General features: G+C 41.2%; 1 protein-coding gene across 1 annotated transcript; it reads right to left on the reverse strand.

Moving 5' to 3' along the window:
* Positions 1-1,109: 1,109 nt before the first annotated feature.
* ZNF831 (zinc finger protein 831) lies at positions 1,110-11,046 on the reverse strand (the record flags this gene model as incomplete). Its single annotated transcript, XM_082491067.1, has 5 exons — positions 6,832-11,046; positions 5,830-5,972; positions 4,013-4,173; positions 3,190-3,341; positions 1,110-1,964 (listed from the first exon to the last, which is right to left on the reverse strand). The coding sequence occupies exons 1-5, from the start codon at positions 11,032-11,034 to the stop codon at positions 1,110-1,112; spliced, it is 5,514 nt and encodes a 1,837-aa protein (XP_082347193.1). The 5' UTR covers positions 11,035-11,046.
* Between the last annotated feature and the right edge of the window lie 14,207 nt (positions 11,047-25,253).

The following is a 25,253-nucleotide window of genomic DNA, read 5'->3' on the forward strand; positions in this document are numbered from 1 at the left end:
TGCATGATTAAAGTAAAAGCAAGTCCGAATATCCTATGTAGATTAATCCTTAAAAACCCTATGTATGGTTCACAAAATAAGAACAGTAGAAGTTTAAGTGTAGAATTTGACTATAATGTGTAAGTGGAATGTTTTTAATGTTTATCAGTTTAATCAAGCAAGTGAATACACTTGATCAAATCAAAATATCTAATTATTTATTCACATAGAAACCAGTAAATTTCAGGGTTCGTAGCACAAAACTTTTTGTTAGAAAAGAAAACAAGTTATGCCATATAGCCTCTTTACTCTCAATAAAATAGCATCATCGCGGTTAAACTTAAGATTACAATAAAAATGAAACATTCCAGATTGTATTGGTTGGAGCACAATATAATGAATATAACGAGAAAATCCTTGTCAGAAGTTTTACCACAAGGAAATATCAATTGCTAACACCCATATTCTCCAACTAGAAATCAAGAATATTTGAGTAAATCTTGGCATAAAAGGCACGAAACACAAAGCAAAGCATGCTCGTGTCATCTGTCACGAAGAAGCATTGACATTTGTGCAACATGGAAAAAGATCAGCATTTTTCCAGACTCATCCAATATCACAGATGCTCAGGGAACAGATCTTCCCCTTAATGCCAGCATATCGCTCCCAGTACAGGTGGAGGTGACTACAAGAAAGGAGGAATATATAGAAGAGTATATAGAAGGTTTCCCTTCCGGGAAATCTTAGCTTATGTATTGAGGAAGCTGCTGCTCCAGCATTGTTAGCAGTAAATAAACACACTGCAGCTTTTAGTAATGCAGCCACTGGCAGCTAGCACTTGTGGGGATTATCTACGACTGGTAAGAATGCCAACGATGCTGGGCAGCCCTCGTAAACACAGGTTTACCCCTTGCATTGTGTGATGCCAGCTCCCTCTTTGCTTCAAATAAGCTTTTTTGAAAAAGGTTGAGTCCTTGAAATAAAGGACTCTCTTCAGAAGAGACTGCTGCCCATTGCACAGGGGAATGGCTTCTCTGATGTTAAGGTGCTTCAGAAACGCGGATCCAACACCCGAGGTGTTTCCTTCTGTAATGGGCTGTCGCACAAGCATCCTGTTTGCAGCCGATTTGCTATATTTCTATGACAAGCCTATCTTCATCATCACTGCTAGTGTCATCATACTCAACTCTGGTTTGCTTCCTCATCATTTCTAAACCTCTCTTTTTGTATGTCTTGGAAGGCGTTGCAGAGTAAGTCTCCAACTTGGGGGACTTGAGAGTAATCGGGGGCTTTTTAAAGGCAGCGGTAGCTGTTCCGTGCGGCCTTCCGTAGCTGTTTGACTGTGAGTGGGTTCCGTTCTTGTCCGCGCTTCCATGAAGGTCACGCATTTTTTGAGAAACACTTGGCCGCTCTGTGTATTCTACACTGGGTAATTTAGCCCTTGTGACTGACTCGGGAGGAGGCTCTGCTTTTGATCCGAATAAACGTGAACATCCAGGCTGGGAACGGGGAGTTGAGTTGTCTTTTGGAGATGAGTATGTGTTTTCTTCAATTGGAGGTTTCTCCCTTCCTGAGGCCGGGATCACCGGGTCTAATGTACCAAATCTTTGACTCTCCGGCTCTACATTTAGCGTGTTTTCTCGGCTTGCTTCTAGATGTAAGGAGAGAGGACCAGTAGTCTCTGAGTTTGTGCTGTCAGGTTGGTCACCCGTGCCTGTGTTTGTAAAATCAGAAGGGCAAGACCAAAAAGAAGATGCCATTGAGTCCCTCTGAACGTTTGGCTGTGACTCCCCCGGGACCGATGGCTGAAGCACCAGTGGTTGCGTCACTAAACAGCAGATTTCCACATCACTGCCGACTGGCTGCGTGGCTGCGTTCACTGTGGATGAAAAGGAATGAGGTGTCATAGGTATTTCCAGAGGAGCTGTAATGTCCTGAAAAGAGAAGTTTGTTCTTGTGTGTTCCCTGATTTGCTCAGAAATGTCCTGTAGAAACTAAGAGGGGAAAAAATTTACATTTAAAATCTGCAATCCAGAGCAATTCCATCCTTCATAAAAGTGCAATGATATCAAAGTTGACTGTATCAGTAGCAAACATTTACCTCTGCTGTAACTCATATCAACTGAGTAATTAAGCATAATGTCAACCTTTCTTTATAGACCTGTGATTATATTTGCACCCTTTCTTTTTATTCCATATTTACAGACCAAGTAAGTTACTCATCCGCCTTTTGATGAGAATTTTTTTTTTTCTCCCTGTGTGTATGGGCGGTGTAGTAAAGGATATATTTTTTCCTTAGGTGTTTTTTTCCTTGGGTCGGTGACAGACCGTGCTAATAATTTAAGGCTGATAGGGGTTAGAGGTTTCAAGCTGCATTCTTATGTACTGTCTAGGATGACATTCTTTTCATTAAGATATTTTAATATGCATATCGGAATGATGTTTGTGCTTTGTAGGCAGAAAGGTTTGTGATGAATCTGTAAGAAATATTACAATGTCCAAGGTGGTGAGATATGTGTAGGAAACAAAATTGCTTAGTAAAAAACATTTTAAGGATTACGTTCCTAAATATGGTACTGCTTATGCTACATGAAAAACCAGTGCTCATGCTGCATAACAGCAGTCTGGCTCAGCAGCTTTTGTCTTCAAGTGTGGCCAGGGGAGGTCTTGGGAAAGGTACCGTTAGGACAAGCTCCGAATCCTGCCGGAAGCAGTGCCGATGCTGCACGCACCAGCGCTGTGTGCCGCGCGTGCCGGGCTCACTAAGGCCCGTTCCCACTAACCAGCTGCTGGCGGCATTGAAACCACAGCAGCACTGGTTTCCCCAAAGGGCTAAAGAAAGGGAGGTGCGACGCTGGATACACGTTCTTCCCTCCGCTACTTTCCTCCTGTCAAGCTTTCTGTCTCAGGATGCTCTGCGGGCACCTCCGCCAGCAGTGCTAATTGATCCTCTGACACCAGGCACAAGAAATATCTTTTTCAATTGATGCAAGTTTAATTGTTCTTTTAAAAAAGCTAAATTTAACATTTTCATTATATTTTAACTCCAAAAATACCTTTAACACATTTGTAAACAAAATCTGTGATACAAAGTAGTCTCAACATGAACTTTAAAACAGCTGTATATGATTCAAGTTTTAATTACCAATATCCCAATATCTTTTTTCTTTTACTAAAAAAGTAATACATGAATTAAGGTACAATACCTACTTTTTTATCCATTTTGTCTTTGTGTTTAACATGGTTTAGATTTTCGGTATGGGAAGATATTCCTGAGTTATTCTTTCCTTCTGTTTTCCTTCTGCAAAGTGGCTTGTCTGAGGTGAAATGAGATGTGACTTTTTGCTGGTGTAGGTAATTTTCTATTGGAAAGAGATTGAAGAAACGTTTACTCTGATTTTTATTCCCCCACCTGCTAGAACTTGCTAAATTTCTCATCATATCACTGAACTAACTTCTACGTTTTTACTATTTTCTGTAAATTTTTATTCTAAGCCTGATACATTTTCTCATTTACATATATGTTTTGGGGGTTGGGGTTTTTTTATTGGCCGTTACTGACCTGCAGAGTAACAGCTATTCTTCATGTCTGCTATGAATGAACACAAGGTACTGTCCCTGCTTCCAAGAGGGTTGCGGCATAAACATCATTTGCATTAACAGCACTAATTGAATGGGGGCGGGGGGGTGTCTGAAACACAGAAAGCAAGTCAACACCCCAAACCCATTTCAGTCTTGTTTCAGAAACTGATAAAGATCCATCTTAAAACTCTTTAGCCTTCTAGGGGAAGGTTATTTTGAGTTATTTCTTTTTAAAATGCCCTCCTAATCATCAAATTCATATATATGTGTATGAAAATTGTTCTGTTCTGAAAACGTGGGAGAGGTTCGTATTTTTACTCACAGAACATACTGAAGGACAAAAGTGGTTTTGCAGTTCCATGTGGAACAGGTGCATGTCAGAGATACTGCCATCGTTCATTCTCTTAAAAAATAAACATTCAGTACATTAAAAAATATTAAAAATACTTACCTTGTACCTTTGATTGAGAATGGCACTTCTTACTAAATGTCCGGGGTTGTGATGAAGAGCCCTTTTTCAAAGCATCCGGTGTTCTATTTGGAAAACAGTGCCGCTTGCTTGCTCGGTTATTTTTCCACTGAGCATACCCATGTACGTGCCTCCCTCTGTACCTGCAGTGCCAATGGCACCAAAAGGGTAAACAAATATGTGTGACTGAAAAGCAGCCAGAGTAGAATAATACCACATCACCAGGGAAATTTAAGTCTAACAGCAATTTACTACTGTGAAGGACATGTTCGTTTATGTCGACTCAAAAAAAAAATTCCAGATTTTAGGCAGGAGACCCACAATTATTTTATTAAATTTTTCCTCAGTAGGATTCAGTAAATTCTTGGTTTGCTAAGAGAAAAGGATTCAGGAATAACAGATCCTTTTTCCTCTATCTGGAATTTTAAAACAACATACTTCATAAAGACTTGAAGTCGTACAGGAATCACCTGAGACTGCGTAGTTGTTAGCTTTTTCACTTCTTATGTGCTATCTATTCATCATCACCAATGAACAACATCAATATTTCAGTTACTTAGAAAACTCACACTGAATAATCCAACTCTGCTCTGTTCCCCACTCTGTCTGCATCTTGCAGTAACTCTTAATGATTGAGACTAAAGTACATTGGAAGGTCCCATTCCTACATCCACAGGATCAGTCGCTATACACAGAGTAACGAGTAAATCCGAAAGGGCGTGCTTATTCGCGTGTTTGGTGTATTAGAAAAATATATTACACATCATGATTAACAGTTTGTCCAGTTAGCTACTAATATGTATGACCTGAGCTTTCAGCACACTGTACTTCATTGAATCCCTGTACTGATTTGATACAGCCAAATAAATAATGGAGACCAGCAGGAAAAAAACCAAAACAAAACAAAACAAAACCGAACAAAACAAAAAAATGCCCCAAAACCAAAGCAGAAAAAAGTCCTAGAAGAATGTCACTAGACTGGATAACACAGGACTGACTCTTCTATTTTTATTCTTATGCTCCTTCAAAATCGCAATGCCGTTTGCCAAACTAGACGCGGTGATTAAGTTACTGACACTGATTTGTGCACAAGGGAGTCACTCTGTCTGATTTTGGTCATGAAATAAAATAAGAGGGATGTATGCACACAATATGTGTTTCTTATTGAAGCAATTCATCAGACGTTCTGCTACCCCACACTCTTGGAAGATTAAAGGCTAAATCTTCCACTGATATGAACTCCCATTAAATACAGAGAAACTGCGCTGATTGACACAGTGTGCCTTTGATAGCTTTATACTCAAATTCTTCCTGCTTTTTATTTACACTACAGATGGTTTTGTTAGTTTGTGTTAGAACTTGATATTTATTCTTCAGCATTCTCTTGTGAATACAGGATACAGATCTTCTGAGGACAAAAGGCTCTCGCACACTGCTTTTACCTGTAACAGGATTAAAAACTGAAGTATTTTGGTTCCCTTCAAACAAAAGTAAATGCTGACGATTTGGACAGATAAGAATCATTGCTAAAGCGCAATGAGAGTCAACTGACCGGTCATCATCTTTCTTTGGTATATGTCTGTTTTGCTCAGAAAAGTCTGTTCTTGATAGCCAACAACATACTGGCATTTTTTATAGTTTAGCTTTGTGGAACTGCTGCTCTTTCCGAGAGATTTATTGTTGCCCCTGATTTTGACAAGGTTGAACATTGAGGATCACTTTTTATTTTCTGTGGACTTTTTACACGGAGTTTAGCAAAGTTATGTGTTTCTAGGGAAGCTGAAAACCATATTCCTTACCATTTTGGGGTGACTTTAATCTTTTTCTGTTTGTGGCTCCTCTTGACTTTATTTGTTGAGAGTTTTTCCTTTTTCCAAACTACTGTTTTCTTGTTTTGCTCTGAGATATTTTTGAAAGCACCACCAGGAGCTGCTGAGCTTAACTGTTGAGAATACTGGACAAAAATGAAGTACACGAAAATTGTGAATTACATTAACCGAGAGATCGGAAATCTATGCTCTTTTTAAATAGCACTGACTAGCATAGTAGTTAAAGAGCACACAACTTTGATTTTTCCTAGAATTTGTGTTAGATGTTTCTAATCACTTTGTCCATCTACTTCTATAAAATAAAATTGAAACAACTCACTGCTTTTGTGGATCTATATAGACTCTATAAACTCTTCTTCCTATATCAAAGGTAAGCTCAGTCTTACAGAGCTGTTCTAGGATCTGTACAGATGGACTAGTCTATCTTCACTTACCTGAAAAATAAACACTTTCAAGGCTTAAACACTTCACAGGGCATTAATGCAGTTTGGTTTTGTTGACATTTCAGTGTAGCTGAACAATGAGGGATCTAGTACCCAGTCTGGCTTTGACTCCAAGTATCTCCAAGTATAATAAAGTCTTGACATTAATGGTCTACTGAAGTCCTACTCTAATTTGAATATTCATTTAAAATGAAAAAAGTGTAATAGATATGCTGTTGCAGAAGAATATAAAATACACTCACAAGGGGAAAAATCAAGAAATAGAAATACACTGTTCTCACTAGTCAGCATTCCTACTGAAATTCCCGAGTGAAAGAAACTTAAATATTCACACAAAAGTATGTGGGTTTTATGCATCAAATGAATATGTAACTTCTCTTATAAAAACATAAATTGTAAATTCTGTATCTACAAAGCCTGTAAATGTCCATAAATATACTTTTGATAATGCTTTTATTTTTCTAATGGGGTGGGGGAGTGTCAGCCAAATACACCCTCTTGAGGAAAGAAAGCGGATTACTAATATTACCTCCTGCATCTGTTGTCCTTTAGAAAAGGATGAAACCAATGTTTTTAAACTCCTGTTTGTTAAGCCATATGCCACAGTCTTGCTAATATTTTTCATTTTAAAAATAGAAATATCGTATTTCGACAGCGTGCATTCATTGCTAGACTCCTCATCACGGGCGTGCAGGGAGGAGTAAGCAGAGTCTGCGTTGCCCTTCTGCTCCGCAGGCAGAGGAAGGCTTCTTGTCAAACAACACCAAGTTAGTCGAGGTTCGGCGTTCAGTGAGGGGAAGGTGCTCGTCGCACTTGATACCATTAAACTTCCAGAGTAGCGAGTCAGACTATCGTGGGGTAGTGCTGGGAATTCTTTGCAGTGAGTGGTGAGAGTGTGGCAATACAAAGTGCCAAAAGAATGGCAAAAATAAGCGGGGTTGTCTGTTGGGCACTGAGAGTGCTGCGTCTCCTGCACTGCTGGGGAGGTGTCCTTAAGAACGCACGGACCTCCAGCCCTGTCCCACCCCGTGAGGGTTGGCTCTGCACCCTGGCAAGAAGCTGACGTCATTATCAAAGGGTCACTTCCTGAGCAAAGATGATGTAAAACCTTCCTCTCTTCTTTGATGTCAGCTGATATGAAGAAACCACTTGTATACAGAGAAGTAAAGCATATTTTCTTCTTGGGGGTCTGTGCAGAGGAAGTAGTTACGCTCATCCACTTCTCTTCTGTTTGTCTTTGAAAATTTAATTTATTTTTGTCCCGTTTGGTTTTCCAAGCGTTATAAAAGGTGTTATCTGCTGTGGTTAAGATATTTGTTGTTTCCGAATTGACTGGTGAACAAAATACTGGAGTCTCCCAGTTTGCATGTACGTTCCATCGTAGCTCTCCTTTGCTCGCCCTTTGTCTGACTTCAAGTTTTAAAGGGGACCAAAACACATCATTAGACTGAGAACTGAGCGATGCGCTGTTGGAAGAGCGGGGGGGGTTGGTTGCGGTGTCTGTCACAGATGTGCACGGTGTAATCTTCTGCTCCGATCTAAGCAAAAGCGACAAATCTGAGGCTCTCTTGTCTTGCGGCACTTTAAGGATATATTTTGGAGAAAAGGCATTTTGTTGTGGGACTGGAGTTAAATGACCGGATTGCAGATGATGAGTTTTCAAAGACATGTCAGCAGCATTGTCACTGAAAAGTGGTACTTTTGCTGCTGTTCTCACAAGACACGTTTTGACATCTTTATCTGTTGCATTGTGCAAGGCAAAAGAATCACAACCACTTCCCCTTAATTCGGGCCCTAAAAATCCCACGAGTGAAGCTTTTGAGATACCTGCTGAATGTGAAAGAGGGTTAACATCACTACAATTAGGAGCTTTGGCAGGGAGTTGGATTGTTTTCATATACTCCACATTCTCAGTACCTCCAGTGGATTCATTAATTCCTGTGCTTAATTTTTGCTCCTCTGCTTTACTGGAGAATGTCACTGGTGCTGCGGCAGAAGACTGAGCGTTAGTGCCATAGACTCTCTCTGCTTCATTTACCATGCTGTTTTCACTACTGGGACTAGGGCCGGGCTTTGAAAGAATGTTTTGTGTCTTCTCCACTTCAAATTTCAGCTTTTTTCTTTCTGATGGTAAATTCTGGGATTTCCCTGCAGCTTCTCTGCTGTTGTTGCAGTGGGCCCACGGGGGTGTCAGGGCATGCTGGCCGGTTCCCTTACTCCGGCTATGGTTTCCGTAACCGTTTGAAGTGCTTTCACAGTCTGATTCAAATGTACTGGATTCTTTCCCAGGGCTTGGTTTTTCCCACTTGCTCCTCTGCACTGGCAAGCTGTCATCGTTCCTTCCGTCAGCGCTCAACTGACACTGAGGATTTTGAAGCCTGAGCTCACAACTGCTCGGAGCTCGTAACACGCTGTTGCCGCCTGTGCACTTGTCTGTGTCACTGCCACTGAGGTCCGGGGAAGTTTCGCTCACTGCAGCCTCTGCACCGGCCCTCGCTGAGCGTGGTGTCTCCGTGACGCAGGTCGAACTGTCTGCAGTTTCCTCGGAGAGGACATTCTGTGGAATGTGGTTACCATTAGTACAGGTTTCTGATTTACCGGTGTTTAAACCTGTTGTCACAAGGGAGGAGAGACTGTCACTGACAGAGCTCCTGCCATCTCTTTCCTCCGTGATTTCGGTACTGCTGGCTGATTCCTTTGAATCGGAAGCGAAGCTTGTAATATCTGTAATCTTATTCCCCCTTTGTCTAATTTTCTTGGCATTTTGACTGCTTTTCATCTTTTGGTAGATTTTCTTAAACGTTTCATCTCCATACACTTGCCATTTTTCTTGAGAGAACTTCTTTAACTTCCTTTGATTGTGTTTGTTATTTTTAGCCCTGATGACTTCTCCAGCCCCAAGCTTTTTGCTCCCTTGCAGCTCCTCCGAGGGAGGAGGATGATCAGCCACGTTACTTAGAGGCAAATCATCCACTGCCGTTTGTCTGACGAGAGCTCGGGGATGGCTGTTAGGAAAATCCACGGAATTTGCAGCAAGATTGTTGCTAGGCAGCAAAGCGGCAGTGCCGCTGTTGACAGACTGCTTCGCAAGGGAAAGTGGTTTGGGGCGACCTGCTGTGTCACGCACCGCTCCTGTGCCCTCCGCGACCGGCAGAGAGTTGCTCCGCGTGACAGGCACAGGTTCGACCGTTGTGGAGAACTGGGTGGGGACTGAGTGAAAAAACACTGGCTTGCCCTTTTCTAGGGGTGCAAAGGTAGATTTTGCTGAACAAAGGGAAAGATTCTTTTTCCTATTTGCATCGCAAGTTCTGATGTCAAAATGGAAAGAGTCTTTGTACGTATAAGGCATTGGCAGATCGATGCTTCCCTGTTTAGAAAGGACAGTTTTTCTGGGCCTGACGTTGTCTAACTGGGTATCATCCACCACACTTTTGTTATGAGATATAAGTTTTGAAATGTGTTCTTCCAGCCTCTTTTTCTCCAGCATCGAGGCTGTCGCCTTCTCAGCCGCCTCTGGCTTTGCAGGGCTTCCGGAGGCGCACCTTGAGCTGCTGCCAGCAGTTGCGTTTTCCAGCTCGGCGCTGTGTTCAGAGAGGCTGTGCAGCGGGCTGGGTGATGCCATCTGCAGTTCTGTACTGTCGGAGCGTGACAGGTAGCCCGAGTCGGTGCTCTCACACTTCTTCAGCTTGCCGTCAAATGGCCTGTAATCCCACTGTTTTTCCGAAGAGGTTGCTTGCTGCCTTTGCAACTGAATGTGCTTATGGGCGGTCGGAGTTCTCTGCTCCCGTATCTTCTTTCTCTGGCACTGACCATTTGGAGAAGACGAACTTTGAGGTTCTCTTTCGGGAGCCCCCTGAGTAGCCTTTGCACTAAAGCACTGATCCGTTGTTTCTTGATTTTCTGAAGCAAATGATGAATTGCCTGTTGGCGGCAGTGAAAGGCCATTAGGAGGTTTCTTAGTGTCTGCGCTGGTCTCTGGACTCGTTTGTTCCATCTGCACCCCCCTGTCCTCACAGATCCTACTAAGTAGTTTGCTGCCGTGATGTGACGTGGTGCTCTCTGTTGATTTCTCGTGTGGCTCCAATGTGCCACCGTTGTCAGAGTCTGAGGGCAGCCTGGTGTTGTTGACATGTGTTTGGGTTCTTCTGTGTTTATACAAATTGCTTTGAGTTTTAAACGCAATACCACAAGTGGTGCATGGAAAGGGCCTCTCTCCTGTGTGAGAGCGAATGTGTTTCTCAAGGACACTTGGCTTCAAACAGTCTCGTCCACAGTGTTTGCAGATATATTTCCCAGCTTTTTTTGATTTTCCTGGGCTTCCAATAGGTGCGTTTCCACAAGAATTGGGTGATGATAAAAGCGGTACAGTGCTCACTATGTTCAGGGTTAGAGTTTGCCCGAGCTGCTTCTGGAAAACGGGCTGCGGCTGCTCTGTGCCGTCTGAAGGAAGAAGCGGGTTCAGGATCAGAGGTCCGTTGCTGCCGTCCAGGCCCAGGCAGCTCCTGGCAGCCACCAGCTGGCCGTGGGGCTGGAAGCACCCTGCCTGGAGGGGCTGGTACAGCGGTATGGTGAGGGCTTTCAGGTACAGGGGCTGGGACAGTGCCTGCTCCGGTCGAGGAGCCACGCTGCCCCGGCTGAGATCTGAAGAACCCCGTGCAGGCTGGAGAGAGGAGGGTGGATCTGGTGGATGTGCCGGTGCAGCTGTGAGACCGGGCTGCTTCTGGGCCGCCATTGCAAAGGTTATCTGCCATACGCTCACGTATCTGCAAGGGAGGGGAAACCAAACAAGTAGGGATCTTCAGACAGCAAAATAAAATAAACACTTGTGACTGCTGGACCAGGAAAGTTAGCAATTAAGAATATCACAGATCTTACATGCAGGCATTATACAGGCAATAATTACTTCACTTTCCCATCAAATTGATTCATCTTTCATTTCTCAGCTAGGAATTAAAGTTCAGTACGGTGTAAACAGCATTGAACATTGCACTTAAAACCTACAAAAGGTACCCAAAGTATTAGAAACAAATCAGAGCATCAGATGTGCAAAGGGAGGATCTCAGCAGCCCGGAAATAATAATACAATTTTAATTTTCTGGGACCATATTCCCATTGCATATTTGTACCGTGTTTTTTAATTGAAGAAATTACTTTAACAAATGTTAATATAGAAACACAGAACAATGAAGGTTGGAAGGGACCTCAGGAGGTCTCCAGGCCAAACACCTGCTCCGAGCAGAGTTAGCACCGGGGGCAGGTGAGGGCGCTCGGGGTTATCCAGTCTGCTTTTGAAATCCTCTGGGAATACAAACTGCGCAGTTCCTTTGGGCAGCCTGTTCCAAACACGAGACATTAAACATGGCTGAGTATTGTCGGTGTTTACCCAACTGAAGTGAGCTAAGGCCAAACACATAGCAACAAGTGATCTAAAACGAAATGAGACGTGAACAAAGTGAAACCGATGTCCTGTTTTACAAATGAGCTTTACATAAATATGCACAAAGCAGAAAAGATGGTATCAGAGCAAACTAGTGGGATAAATTAAGGCTGTCTTTTGTCTAGCCCAAAATAATTATGTCTAATTAAATGCAATATTATGGTATACTGCTTTCGATCCCAGATGAAAACATTTTGTAAACACCGTTTTGGGGAAAAGTAAGCCTATTCTTAGGAAATCTGTCCAAATATATTCAGGGTTGGTGCTGGTTCAGACAACTTCTTATTTTAACAAAAATTTGTCTTTTTTCTTTCTTAGAAACAAGAAAACTATCCAAATAAGCTAGTTGAAAATGATTTTTAGAAGAGCTGATAAAGGCATCAGCATAACCTTGTAATTATAGTTTGGGTGAAAATTAGAAGGGGATCTGTGAACATTTAATTCTTATTAAAGCTATACTCACAACTCTGTATCCATTGGCTGTTATGAATAATAGGCTGTTCTTGTGCAAACAGTCATAAAAAAAACCATTTGAAGTAACATAATCGGTGGCTAAATGTGATATCTGCAATTTGTTGCCTTTCTGCGTAGTCTGTAGTGGTGGTTTTGTACCTTCCTCGGATCATTTTAATACGTAATCATTGCTGGGAAACAGTGAAAAAAACTTATTCAAAAATATTATTTGAAATTTGGACTGGTTCCATGTGACACGCACACTATACTACCGTTGTTCAAAGCAAAACCTCTGCTGCATGTAGTAACTGAGAATTTTGCAATAATTCACATAAAGGAGACATCATCACATGGAAAAATGGGAGAATAACTTTCTATGAACGATCAAATGGAACAGGTTAAGGTCAATGAGTTATGTGCTCAGTAACAAATGTAATTAGCATCTCAATAAATAGATTAGGAATTCAGGTAGTTTTCACGTTAAATATATGCACCATTGAAACTGAAAGCTAAAGCAACCCTCTCGGTTGTCAGTCTTCTGCACAGGAAAAGGTTTTGCATATGAGGCTCTTGCTTTTAATCCCACTGCTTATTTTACCCCCATGTGTAGCTCACAATGCAACTGTAAATACTTGTCTCCTTGAGCAACAGAAGACTAACATTCCAAGAACCCGGTACCTATTACCCTGCGCTCCTCACTCAGCACCACTTGTGGAAGTTCTGTTGCTGGCTGGCAACTTGGGATTCACAGCCAGGGCTTCTTCCAGCTTCTCCCTGATCTGCTTTGCTTATTGCGAGAATGGGAAAAGTGGAGGAGAAAACAGCACTGCTGTCCCTGGGATGTGTTTTCCAACTGCCTCCAGTCACGAGCAAGGCCATTAGCGTCTCTGCATGCATTGCACGCCGCAACAGAACTGCTGCTGAGCCGCTGAAGCGACGGAGAGGCTCGCTACCAACCGCAGTGGGCTCAGGGTTGGACCAGTTATGGGAAAGGTATTGGTGCCTGATGGGACTCTCTGTCTTCACCCAAAGATTTTAGTGTAATAAAAACCCCAGAAAAGAACCTGTAAAATGAACAAATCTGCACACAGCAATGTGTTAGATTCTGCCTTTTCTCCTTTCTCACAGAACGCAGAATCCCAGACTGGTCAGGGTCGGAAGGGCCCTCTGGAGCTCCCCCAGTCCACCCCCGCCAGAGCAGGGGCACCTCCAGCAGTTGCACAGGACGGCGTCCAGGCGGGTTTGGAAGGGCTCCAGAGTGGGAGACTCCACAACCTCTCCACAACCTCTCATGTATTTTATAAATCAAACTCAGTTATCAAGCATGGACTTTTCTTGTCCACTTCAGAGATTTATACATGGAACAATCACTTAAGTGGCTTTGTAATATAAGTATTGACTATATTGATAAAAGAATGTTAAAAGAATATGGCTTGTTAAAGGAATTAAGTTACCCATATTCTGCAGTGTGGTTAACACTAAGGGATAAGTGGATTTCTCTAATTTGGGAGGTGAGGTTATAGACATTTCAAGTCCATTTAAGAAGGTTCTTAAGCTGTACAGTCACCTTTATTTATAGCAATTTAAACACAGCATACAATAAAAACAGCAGCAAGTGGTAAGACACGAGCCAATGGTACTCATAAACTAAGCATGCGGTAGTTATTCCAAAGATGTGAAAAGAAAGAAAAGCTGAGGGGGAAGAAAACATGCTGCAGAGGCAAGACTCAGAGAAGAAAAGTGAAGTCTGAACACCACAGAGGTAGAACATCTGTCAAGTTCCAGAGCAGATGAAATAGGTCATAGTATCTCTGCTCCCCTCCTTCCCCTGGAGAGAAGTGTGGAACTGCGGAATTTACATTTCCACCCCGATAAGCCTGCTCCAGGGTCACAACCTGTGTTCTCTCTTCGAATATCCTCTTGCGCACGCATAGTGGATGGGCCCTTCAGGGCCAGCCTGTAAGTTAGTAGGGCTTGTGGTGGACAAACGTGTTTAATATGAACCCTGCAGCTCCAAAGTACCAGACTCTGTGTAATTTCACTTATTCCGTTAAGTTTCTGGGGCTCAAAATGGAATGTAATTCTGAGAATCACTTCAGTGCTCTGTAATGTTCTACAAAGAAAATACTTACATGATTATGGAAAATTTAAAGGAAAGTTTTAACTAATGCTAAACAATTAAACTAAATGGTGATATACAATTTCATTACTTTTAAGAGTTTAACAATCCATTTCTACCAGCTGTGGTAGTTTGCTGCTTTTCACAGCAAACAAAAGGTACTTTCTTCCTCAGTGAAACTTCTGTGGCTTGTATTCTACTCTGGCAAATAGGATCACATTTTTCACATCTGTCGTTTATATACCAAAAGAAAAAGCCACTATATTTCTTTGTACATTGACAAAAATACCTTTTCTCAAACTAATTCTACCCCAAGGCTAATTCTGGGTAGTCCTTGCCTGAAGTAGAAGAACTTCCTTTGTTGATTATCCCCCAGGCTCCGTTCCTGAGCATCTACCTGAAGTTCTGAACTCAGTTTGTAACGTGTAGCATCCAACTGCTAGTGTAAAAGCTTGATCCTAATTAGATCAGGAAAAATGTCCAGTAAACAAAATTGAAAGCAAGATTTGGCCTATCCAAAATTTTCTAAATTAGTTTCTTAAGCTATCAAAACTAGTCAATAAAATTCCATTTCAGTACTATTATTTTGTTCCTAGTTTGAATTATACCTTCAGGTCTGTGGTACACCGAAAAGTCAGAAAGTGGAGTAGTTTCAGACAACAAATAAGTGTAGCACAAACTGTCTTATTCTGTATATAAGTATTTTAATAGGGTGGATGTATAAAAAACTCATTTTAAATCCACTGTGTTCCTCTTTTCTCTATAATTTTTTCCTTAATTCCAAATATATTTTATAAAATTTGCTTCATTTTATCAGCACTGTTATAATAATCTTGGATTATACAACCAGAACATTCTTGTCTTCTGCATGGCACACGTCAATGCACTGCCAACTGCCCATAATTGTTAAGAAAATCATGAAATAAACATGAAACTACTTATTTCCTGCACTGACATAAAATGTTTTGACACACCATCGAGAGGAGCATCATAGTCTTTAAGCAGATGCAGTGCTCGATCCCCGGGCTTGGGCTACAGGTACAATCTGTAGACACGACAGAGTTAGTTTACTTTGTAACCACACAGGAGCGGCTTGTCAACATTCTGAACACACGAAAGATACTATATTATACTAGGAGTCTTTGCCTTTTTTAAAAGCTTTTGGTCATCCCCACCTCAAGTATAATACCAGAGGGCATAGAGAAGTGGAATCCTCTTTAGCCAGCGAATAACTTCAGCTTACGTACCTTTCGCTGAGCCAGGCACCGCAGCAGCAGCAGCCTCCTTTCTGTCAATACTTGCTGCGAGCACAGGGAAACGAGGACAAAGACTTGAAACAGATTAGAAGTAGGAAGTTGGGGTTTTCTTTTTTTTTTTTTTTTAAATTGGTGTCACAGTAACAACCTTCAGAAAACAGGAAGAGATGAAACAGAAGAAAATGAAGTAGCATTTCAGTCTCTTCGTATCCTTTATCATTATTCATGTAGGAACCGAGAAACAGAATCAGCTGTCTTCAAAACATGGGCATTTGGTACACTGCACTCAGTTGTAGCATTCAGTGAAATATACTGACACAATGGTAGAACTTTTTTCTTTACACCCCTAAAGGTAATTTGCTTATAACTTTACAGTAAAGATCTCTTTTAAAACGTGTTGGAAAAAACAAGAATGGTGGGGAGAAGCCACTTGCTACATTTGAAACGCTGAACTCATCCAGTGCGGGTATTTCCCACCAGCTGCTTCCAGCGGTGCCCCGCGGTGAGGCAGAGAGCGGTAACCAGGAGGGAAGATGTTATAATAATGTAAATCCCAAGCTGGAATATGCATTCCCTATAATGTTACAAAATCAGCGTATCTGGCCTGTAGGAGTTCCTTGGGAGACGCAGCTTTTAATCTGCTCATAACGCCGCGATGAGCACCCGCCCGATTCAGAGCGCGGCAGCCTGTACCTTGTACCGCGGGTAGCGGCGAAACTGTATTGTTATGATTGTTTGTCCAACACCCGCTTAATGCCGGAGGCGATTCTACTCAGCTGTATCGATCTTGGAGAGCTGCTGTTTGGACTGCTTTCCGTTTGTTTCTGGACCCTGTTTTAGTAGGCCTCTAATTTTGGAGTTGGAGAAATACTTCTTTCTTGTTCTTGCTGTCTTTCTTGCCTGTCATTTAGTTATTCAGGGGGCAAAAAAGCTCTTGACTGTGCCTAGTATTGTTGCTTAAAATCCTTCTAGTTTCTATTATACCCTGAAATGCTCCCAGTAATTGGTAATGGCGCTGCACACGCTTAAAATCAGTGAATCTAGAAACTACTTGACATTGTGAACTGCTTTACAATGACTCACACTTCTGATCCACAGACTCATTCTGTCCATATGGATAAATCTACATGCAGCAACTAGCTTCAGCTCTGCTGGGAGATACGTTCCTAAAGGAATGGATTCTCACATATGAGTGAGATCTTCTGGAGGATTGTTGCATGCTACAGTCAACAAAGTAACGGTGAAAAAAAAGATGCACATCTTATAATAGAATACTGGGATGAATCAAATCATGCAAACAGATGATTATGGGCATTTTACATAACCAGGCAAAATTAGTTTCACTTCAGTTTTATGACATGTCTGAAGTCCATTATATTTTATTCCACTTTGAGACTGGCTGTTATTATTTTAAGTTAGGAAGAACTTACTTAAAAGAGACACTTATTTTAAACACTCAGTAGCGTATTTAATTCTAAATGCTGAAACTGTAAACTTCTTATCCTGAGAGGCTTAAAGAAACAACAATTAAATAAAGCAAGTTACAACTAAGGCAAGTGACTGCATGGATGTTTGCCACTATCACATGGGTTTCAGGGCTAAGAAGAATCTTTTGAAGCTTGATCTAAAATCTCTGAATCTTGAATAAGTGGCTCTGGAATCAGACTGACTCCACAGCATCCTGTGATTCTTCCCATTCACGTGGATGAACAGACTGCTGGAGTGGCTGGGAGTAATTCGAACTGTGCACTTAATACAGTGGACCGGTATTACGCTGCATTAGCTCTATCTGAAATTAAGTGATTTTTGTTTTCTCTTTCTAAACAATCTATTTTTGGTTGTCACTTCCTAAGCTGGAATCTGGAATGGAGCGGAACGGAGCGGAACAGAACGGAATAGAATAGAATAGAATAGAATAGAATAGAATAGAATAGAATAGAGCGGAATAGAATGGAATGGAATGGAATGGAATGGAATGGAATGGAATGGAATGGAATAGAATAGAATAGAATAGAATAGAATAGAATAGAATAGAATAGAATAGAATAGAATAGAATAGAATAGAATAGAATAGAATATTTCAGTTGGAGGGGACCTACAGCAATCATCTAGTCCAACTGCCTGACTAATTCAGGGATGACACAAGTTAAATCGTGTTATTAAGGGCATTGTCCAAATGCCTCTTAAACACTGACAGGCTGGGGGCATCGACCCCTCTCCAGGATCTCTATGCAAGATTACTTATATTCATTTAAGTTCAAAACATTTCCCTGCTGGGAGAAACCCAATGAACTTCAGTTGGCTCAACGTACAGCAAAATATGAGTTTGCACTATGTATGACGGTAAGGCCCCTGTCAGGTACTGCGCAGCAGGGAGTATGTGGTGCTATATCACACCTCGCTGTCAATTCATGTCTTAATCAGGATTTGGGGAGATGAGCCCACATACCATTGGTATGCAATTCTAGGTTCTGGGGATCTGCAGAAAGGGCTCCATCCCGGGTGTCTAAAACCCTGTACCCTTCGAGACACCTACAGGGGTTTAGTCAGGGATGTTATCAAGCGAAAGTAGCAATAAGCATGCTTCCTATGCCAAAAAGGAAATAGCTTTCAAAGGTCCTATCAACTACATGTTTTAGAGTACTTTACAAGTTTAAACGAAAAGGAAGTATCTTATAGGATTGTTAACTATTATTTTTTCCTATGAGGACAATGATGCTGAGAACAGCACACGATATCTGACTGTCAGCAGAAGATACAGATACCGGAATTATCATTTCCAGTTGCTAGTCTGCCACTGACGGCTAGCACGAGGTGCCACTGTTTGGGAAGAACTCCCTTGACTGACTAGACAAAACTTCTACTTAAATATTAGTATAACAAGGTAATAGTGAACCATAGGGTCTGGAATAAATTTTGTGCAGGTGCTTTAAACACTACCTGTTTGATGGAGACGTTTATGAGTGTACCCTAATTCTGGCGCTTTCTAGACCTTAAGTCAAACTAGCAAAACGGAACTGATACATTTCCTGATTAGCCAAAAATTACCGTTAATCTTGTTTTCAACTATTTCAGCCTTTGCTTGTTTCTCAGTTTGACTTCATACCTTGAAATGTCTCATAACAGAACTGACTTCACCCTTTCACTTGTTCTTAAGGGATGTAGCTGATCTTACAAGACTGCAGCGTGCAGGCTGCTTACAACCTTGCCAACAGAGCTGAGAGCCTCAGCCCCCTGCAGAATTAGGATGAAAATGGGTAATTCCCTAATCTCGTGAAACCCTCATAATCTTTCAATGATCACATTTCTTGTTCAAATTCTGACTTTGGGAAATCTTGCTACTTGTTAAGAAGTCATTGTTCCTGAAGTTTCGCGCTGCTTCCTATGTTATCGGGGTAGAAAGCAACTAGAAAACAGCCTGATCAAACTTTGAAATTCTTGTACCATATCTTAAGGACAAATATTTTTGACACTGTACTTCCACAATTGTGTAATATCAGTGAATTAGGGTTTTTTATTATTATTATTTTTGTAAACACTGTACCAGAATACAGTATTAAAACCTTTTAAGAAGAATGTGATCTGTAATGCCTTTCCTTCGTTCTAGAATAGCACCAAATGCTTTGATCATTAATAAATACACAGTTTTCTGTCTTTTTGATTCTCCTTTTCTTGAATATCCATAAATGAAAAAATTCCAAAGGCTTAAATCAATAAAAACACTGCTAGCTAAATTATATTCTAGTGTGTAAGTAAACATTGTATTGGCCCTTTTGATCTCCATGCAATTTGTATCAGAGAATATTTTCCATTCTGCTGTCTATGCTGCTACTTTTCTCAGCTCCAGTCATAAGAAATGCTTTCTAGTTTATTATGTCTTTACTTTGAATTTATACCACTTCTTTCCAAAAAGAAACATATCTAACACATCTGTTGGTTTTGCAACACTGTTGGTGGCTTCACAATGAAAAAAAATAGGATTGGTAGTGCTTAAAAAATCTAAAAACCTCAAAGGATTTCCATTCTTTTGTCCTTTCATCAAATTCGCTCCTGTGCATGTCCCTTGTTAGTAAAGAGTTAACAACCTCCAGCCAGCAGTCTGTAATCAACAGGTTGCTCTAACAGAAAAATAATAACCCTAATCCATCTTTTAAAGTTTAGGAGGTTGGACTAAATGATGAAAAAATACTGATTAAAGCCCTCTTAAAAACAGAAGTGGGGCCAGTACTAAAATGCTCTGTGTTTTAGGAAAAAATCTTTCTCATTGCTAAGTGAAAGAACGATCACATTAAAAAAAATTATAACTTTAAAATTTCTGTCTTAATTATATCTCTGTCTATATAAAATGATAACAAAACACTTGCTAACCTTTAGGTGGCCAATTCACAGGCAGGTGGAGAGGTTCAGGTCTCTCTGGAATAGCGTTGAAACAAAAGAAGCATCCTGTTTTCTTTTTTCAGTGTCTTTCTCTTCTCTTTTTTTTAAGCATTTGAAAACTGACGGGTGGGTGGTGGGGTGTGTGCAAAGAGAGGAGGGGGTGAAGTCAGCCCACGCTTGGTGTGGGAAGAGTTTTAATGGCCGATGCTGGTAATATGGTTTGCCTGCTACGGTGTCTGCACTACTGCAGCTCTGTGTGTGGGCGTAAAGAAATGACACGACTGGGTTTCAAACCATTACACTGAAGATTTGCAAACAGTTAAAAAAAAAAAACACAACCCCATCGGGCACAAATGAAAAATTATTACATTTTTTCTTTTATCTTTTTCTAAGGTTTGTTTGTTGGTTGGTTGTTGTTTTTTTTTTTTAGCTTAGCAGATGTAATCCAGTCAAGTTTATTCCTTAGCCTCTACATTTAAAAAGGGAAATTAAATATTTAAGAAGGTTTTTGATTTTACATAGTGAGAATATTTTGTTATGATTTTTGCTGCTGTTTTTTAATTAACCTACGAGACCCTGTATTCCAAAAGGCATCCAGGTTTCCACAGCAAAAGTCTTCAGAGGACACCTATATTTCTGCCTTTGAACATGCCGAATAGGTACCCAAACCTTGGGAGCACCGAGTAGCGTGGTACGATAGACAGAGCAGCCCCTCCACAGCCGGCCAGGTAGGAAATCTTACACCGTGACTATTCCCTTGAATATTGCACAGGACGCAGCCAAGGAAAAGGGGACATCCCGGCAGCCCGTTCCTGGTCAGTGGTCTAGCAGTGCATCAGGCTTACCCAAGCCAGACAGAAACCAGACCTGAAGGTTTGCTGGGACTACTGGACATAAAGGAGACCCCCAGGAGTGAGACAAAGGGGCTGTTCTCCGCAGCGTCACAGGGAATGAGAGGCAAATGCTGTTTAAGCTAAAATGGAAATGACGCCACAAGAGAAGGTGAATATAAATGGTTGTGATTACACTGGTTTTGGGAGGGACAGGTGGAAGGGTTTTGTCAGACAAGCGAGAACACTCCTCAAACGTGTTTTTGACCCCAAAGAGTGAAACAGACAAAACAGTTTTAGAAAAGAGCTTGAAAACTTCAAGGAACTTTTATGACTTGGCTGCTCCATCATGGTAAGGGACTAGCACTTGTTAAATGCAGATCTTCATGCATGTACGAGAGAAGACATTCAGCTTGAAAATCACGTGCTTGGACGCAAGGCATATGCACTCTCGAGTGTAATGGTTTAGGTGTGTATTTTTTCAGGTATCAAACAGGATTTCTCTTGCATTTGGTATTCTGCTGACACTAAAAAGCAGGGCAACGGGATACGGAGGCGAAGGGGGATGGGACAGAGAGGAGACACTGCCTGATTGATGTCCACAGTGGTGTTTAGTGCACAGTATCACTGGCCGTTCTTTGCCCCGTCTCCTGGCCGCGGCGTGAAGCGAGCAGGCGAGAGCCCCGGCGTGGAGGATCCCGAGCTGAGCACCACATCAGTGCGATGCCGTGAGTGAGCAAAACCAGCAAGACTGGACTTGAGGACTTGAGACTACTAATCCCAACCTTTAACAAAGAATCTGATAAAGGTAGTTAAACAATGAATCATGCTACAGTAAGTGAAAAATTGCTTTCAATTCTATATCTATTTGGTAAAACTGTCAAAGAGATATTACCACTAGTACACAGAAGTACAGGCTGACTGGGTGTTAAGTGGGGTCTGGCTACTAGCCACGGTAGAAGCTTAAATACTTCTTTCATGTATAAACTAACAGCTGAGGTCAGCTCCATGAAAATTTTGCCAGAGAAATGTCTGTGGCCTCAGCTGATACAGAAAAGTGCACGTTTAGAGAGAACAGAAATATGGCTCCCAGCAGGCTTACATTCATGCAGACTGCGGGCAATTGTACAACGTGATGTAGATTGCAAACTGAAATTGCTTAAACCAATCCAGTAAAACTGGTCATTTTCCTAGCATTGTATTTTTTTTCTGTGTATAGAAGTAAAAAAGACAGATTTTAACCTTTTTTTATTACTTTGTCATTCTCGAAACTCTAAATTGGTCTTTGTGTACTGTCTGCTCAGTGAAGACACCTTTTGCCCAGTTAAACACTGTGCATTATTAATGAGTAGTATCGTAATGAGTAGAATCTTTTACTACAATTTGTATTTTTTAAAAAATACTAATGACAATTTTCTCAATCCAGTTTGAAAAGTGTAGTAACAAAATACACAGCCTGAAGCAGTAACTATGAAAGGTGTATGTTACTCATTTTTGTCTCAGTATGTCATGGACAACTACATATAGTGACTCTGTAGTGGTCGCACTTCCGAGTCACTGCAGCATTCCTCATTTCTGCCATGGTATTGGCCACTTTGCTGCAGATAAAGTAACATCTGGAATGTCGAAGTGCAACTAATCCTCCTCTGAGGACTAATCCTCCTGAGGAATCATTACATAGTATTGCTGTCTGCTATCACAAATAGCAATATTTCTTTCATAAAGGTGAACTCTTAAGTTTGAACGTACAGAAGTCACGGTTGCCTACACAACTTTCATTCTACCAAAGGCACATTTTCACCATAGCACTGAACGTGATTTTTTTTTTCCCCAAAGATCACAAGTCTGGAAATTGACAGACTCTTTTAAAGCAAGTATTAAAAATCTGGAAAAATTTGAATATTCAAAAAAATATTCAAAGCAGGAGTAATGAAGGCGTTCTAGTAAATTGGACAGCCAGCTATTACCCTCATATCAATACTGCCTAATAACTACTAAGATTCATCTGTCACTTTGGTATATTTTGTTGAGACAGCAAGACCTGCCACCCTAAAGAGGAGTGTAACCCTCATGTATTGGTCAGACCACACCAAAAGAAAAAAGTCCAAGAGAAACAATTTAAAGACAAAAACGTGCTTGAACTGCAAAAGGGAGAGACACAGCTTCATTAGAAGCAAATGCGGGTCTACTTGCCAAAGAAATGCCAGTACAAGGGAAAAAACTAAAACACAAGGCAAAAGTAATAGATCCCATAGGGAAAAGACCCAAGGGCTGCTGAGAAAATGCTAAGGCGATCGCAAAAATGAAGTCGTTCAGCTGGCTGTGCGTACAGCCTAAGCGTTTCACTAAGAATTGAATTTCATCTTTAAAGTGCTCGGTTATTTTCACGCCCCGACAACAGGGCTGTACGTGTAGACACTCACCCGAAGGAAAAAAAAAAAACAACAACAAAAAGCTAGCCTCAAACCATCCTCCATACAAATCCCACAGACCTTTTTGCCAAATTTAGATTTAATGTGTTTTAGGTAAGTCTCTAAATGCTGAATTATCATACAGGGTTGATTTGGGGTTTTATTTGGTTTGGGATTTTAGTATTAATTCAGCATAAGCCTGTCTGGTGAAGGACTGTTTTATGGTTTAATTCACAAGGACAGTCTACAAGCCAAGGAAACACTTAGGAGAGCTGAGAGGAAAAGCAGATATGTGAGTCCAGTTTTGCTTTTAAAGTACCGTGTGAGAGGGGGGTAACGAAGAGAGCGCCAATTACTCCTCCTCGCTCAAGTCATTCTTTTGCTGACAGTTAAGAGGTTAAAAAGTGGAGGACGTTATGATGCCTCTTCTACAAAATAGATGTTTTGCAGGAGGAATATAAAGGGTCTTTCAAGATCTTTTAGATTGCTGGAGTAATAAGCTATAGTAGTTTCAGGCATGTCACATCATAAATGTGAGTAATTACAACTGTGATGCACTTGAAAGCAATGTAGCTTTCAGAGGAACAGTTGCTTCAACTGAGAAAGTTATCTGTGTTTTACACGTGCACAAACTAGAGTATAGACATACTAATTTTTCCATCTTTTTCTTATTTGTCATAGAAAACCAGATAACTTCACAACTTCTGATAGTATTCAGAAATGCTCTAAAAGCCACCAGCTACACTAACTTAAATGTCCTTTACAGAAAATGAGACTAGAATTTGACAGGGTCATTGATCATTTGAACCGACTCTAAGATCAGTGTCAAAACAGTAGGAGGAAGCACCAATAACTGGAACTGTAGAAACAGCATTCCTGTCACCGTGGCCCCAGACCGGTACCAGTCACGTAGGTTCCATGTTCCACACCATTCAGCCAACTCAACTATATTTTTTTAAGTTTTCTTCATAACCTTTTATGTAGTTGTGGTTTTTCTCAACATGTTGTCAAGGAAACCCTACATTCTTGTAGCTTAGTATCCAGCTCTTTATTGCTACAGACACAAAACAATTTAGGATTTTGAACCGATTAATATACTTTCCTTCCCACTACGAAGGGATGCTCTTAGTACCATAAGCTGGAGAGAGTTGAAGGAAGACCTTGTTTTGAAGATTCAGTTCTTCCTAAATGCCTATAGGAAATTTGCCGAATACCTCTTCTATTTATTAATTTCATTAAATTATTTTACATATCAATATTCTATTATGGTGTATGCTATCCACTAGAAAACAGCCCTGTAATCTTACTGGTGTCCTCTTATTTACCTCTATCACAATTCCTCGCTTATTTTATTGTCTTTGAACAATGTTGAGTTCCTCTGACAAAAAGATTTCTGGATTTTGTGAGAGCTGCCAGTTAAATTTCAAGTGATCATAATTAAGTTAAAGTTGCACACTCCTTCTATCCCTTTCTGTGTCATAATCCTACCTAATATTTACACAGCTTTTCACTGGGAAAAGAGGTGCTATGTATATAGTATGTGTGTGTGCGTGCACAGAATTTAGGATGCACTGCATCACAGCTGTGCGCCGACACGTGGCTGTGAGCTGGTCGTGTCCACTCTGCCCGGTTAGCTTTCTGCAGAGCCCCGAGTCACAGCCACACGGCGAAGCGCGCGGGCAGTCGCTGGGTCCGCACCTACCGCTCACCTCTCCTGCCTGTTGTCCCAACAGCTCTTTCGGCACGCTACACACAACACTCATCTGCGCCGCGCACGCCACAGAAGTGTTCCGGTTCTTATCACCGGCTTTTACGTGCCGTTTGAATTCTTACCCTCATGACGATGATCAAGGAAGCATACAGAATGCCTCATGCCACTGCGTAACTACACTGTAAAGATGGGGAGTGGTTGTGTGAAAAGAGTACCTGTGGCTTCGTGGCAGAGTGAAGTATGTGATTGCACTGGACTTGTATTTCAGTTGTATGTCATGGTAAAAGGTATTTCTGTCATTCTCTCCTTTGGGTTTCATGGAGCTATGCTTTTATCTGTTGTCAAGGAAACACCCCT

Source organism: Vanellus vanellus (assembly GCF_965231255.1).
Source record: "Vanellus vanellus genome assembly, chromosome: 15".
NCBI lineage: Eukaryota > Metazoa > Chordata > Aves > Charadriiformes > Charadriidae > Vanellus > Vanellus vanellus.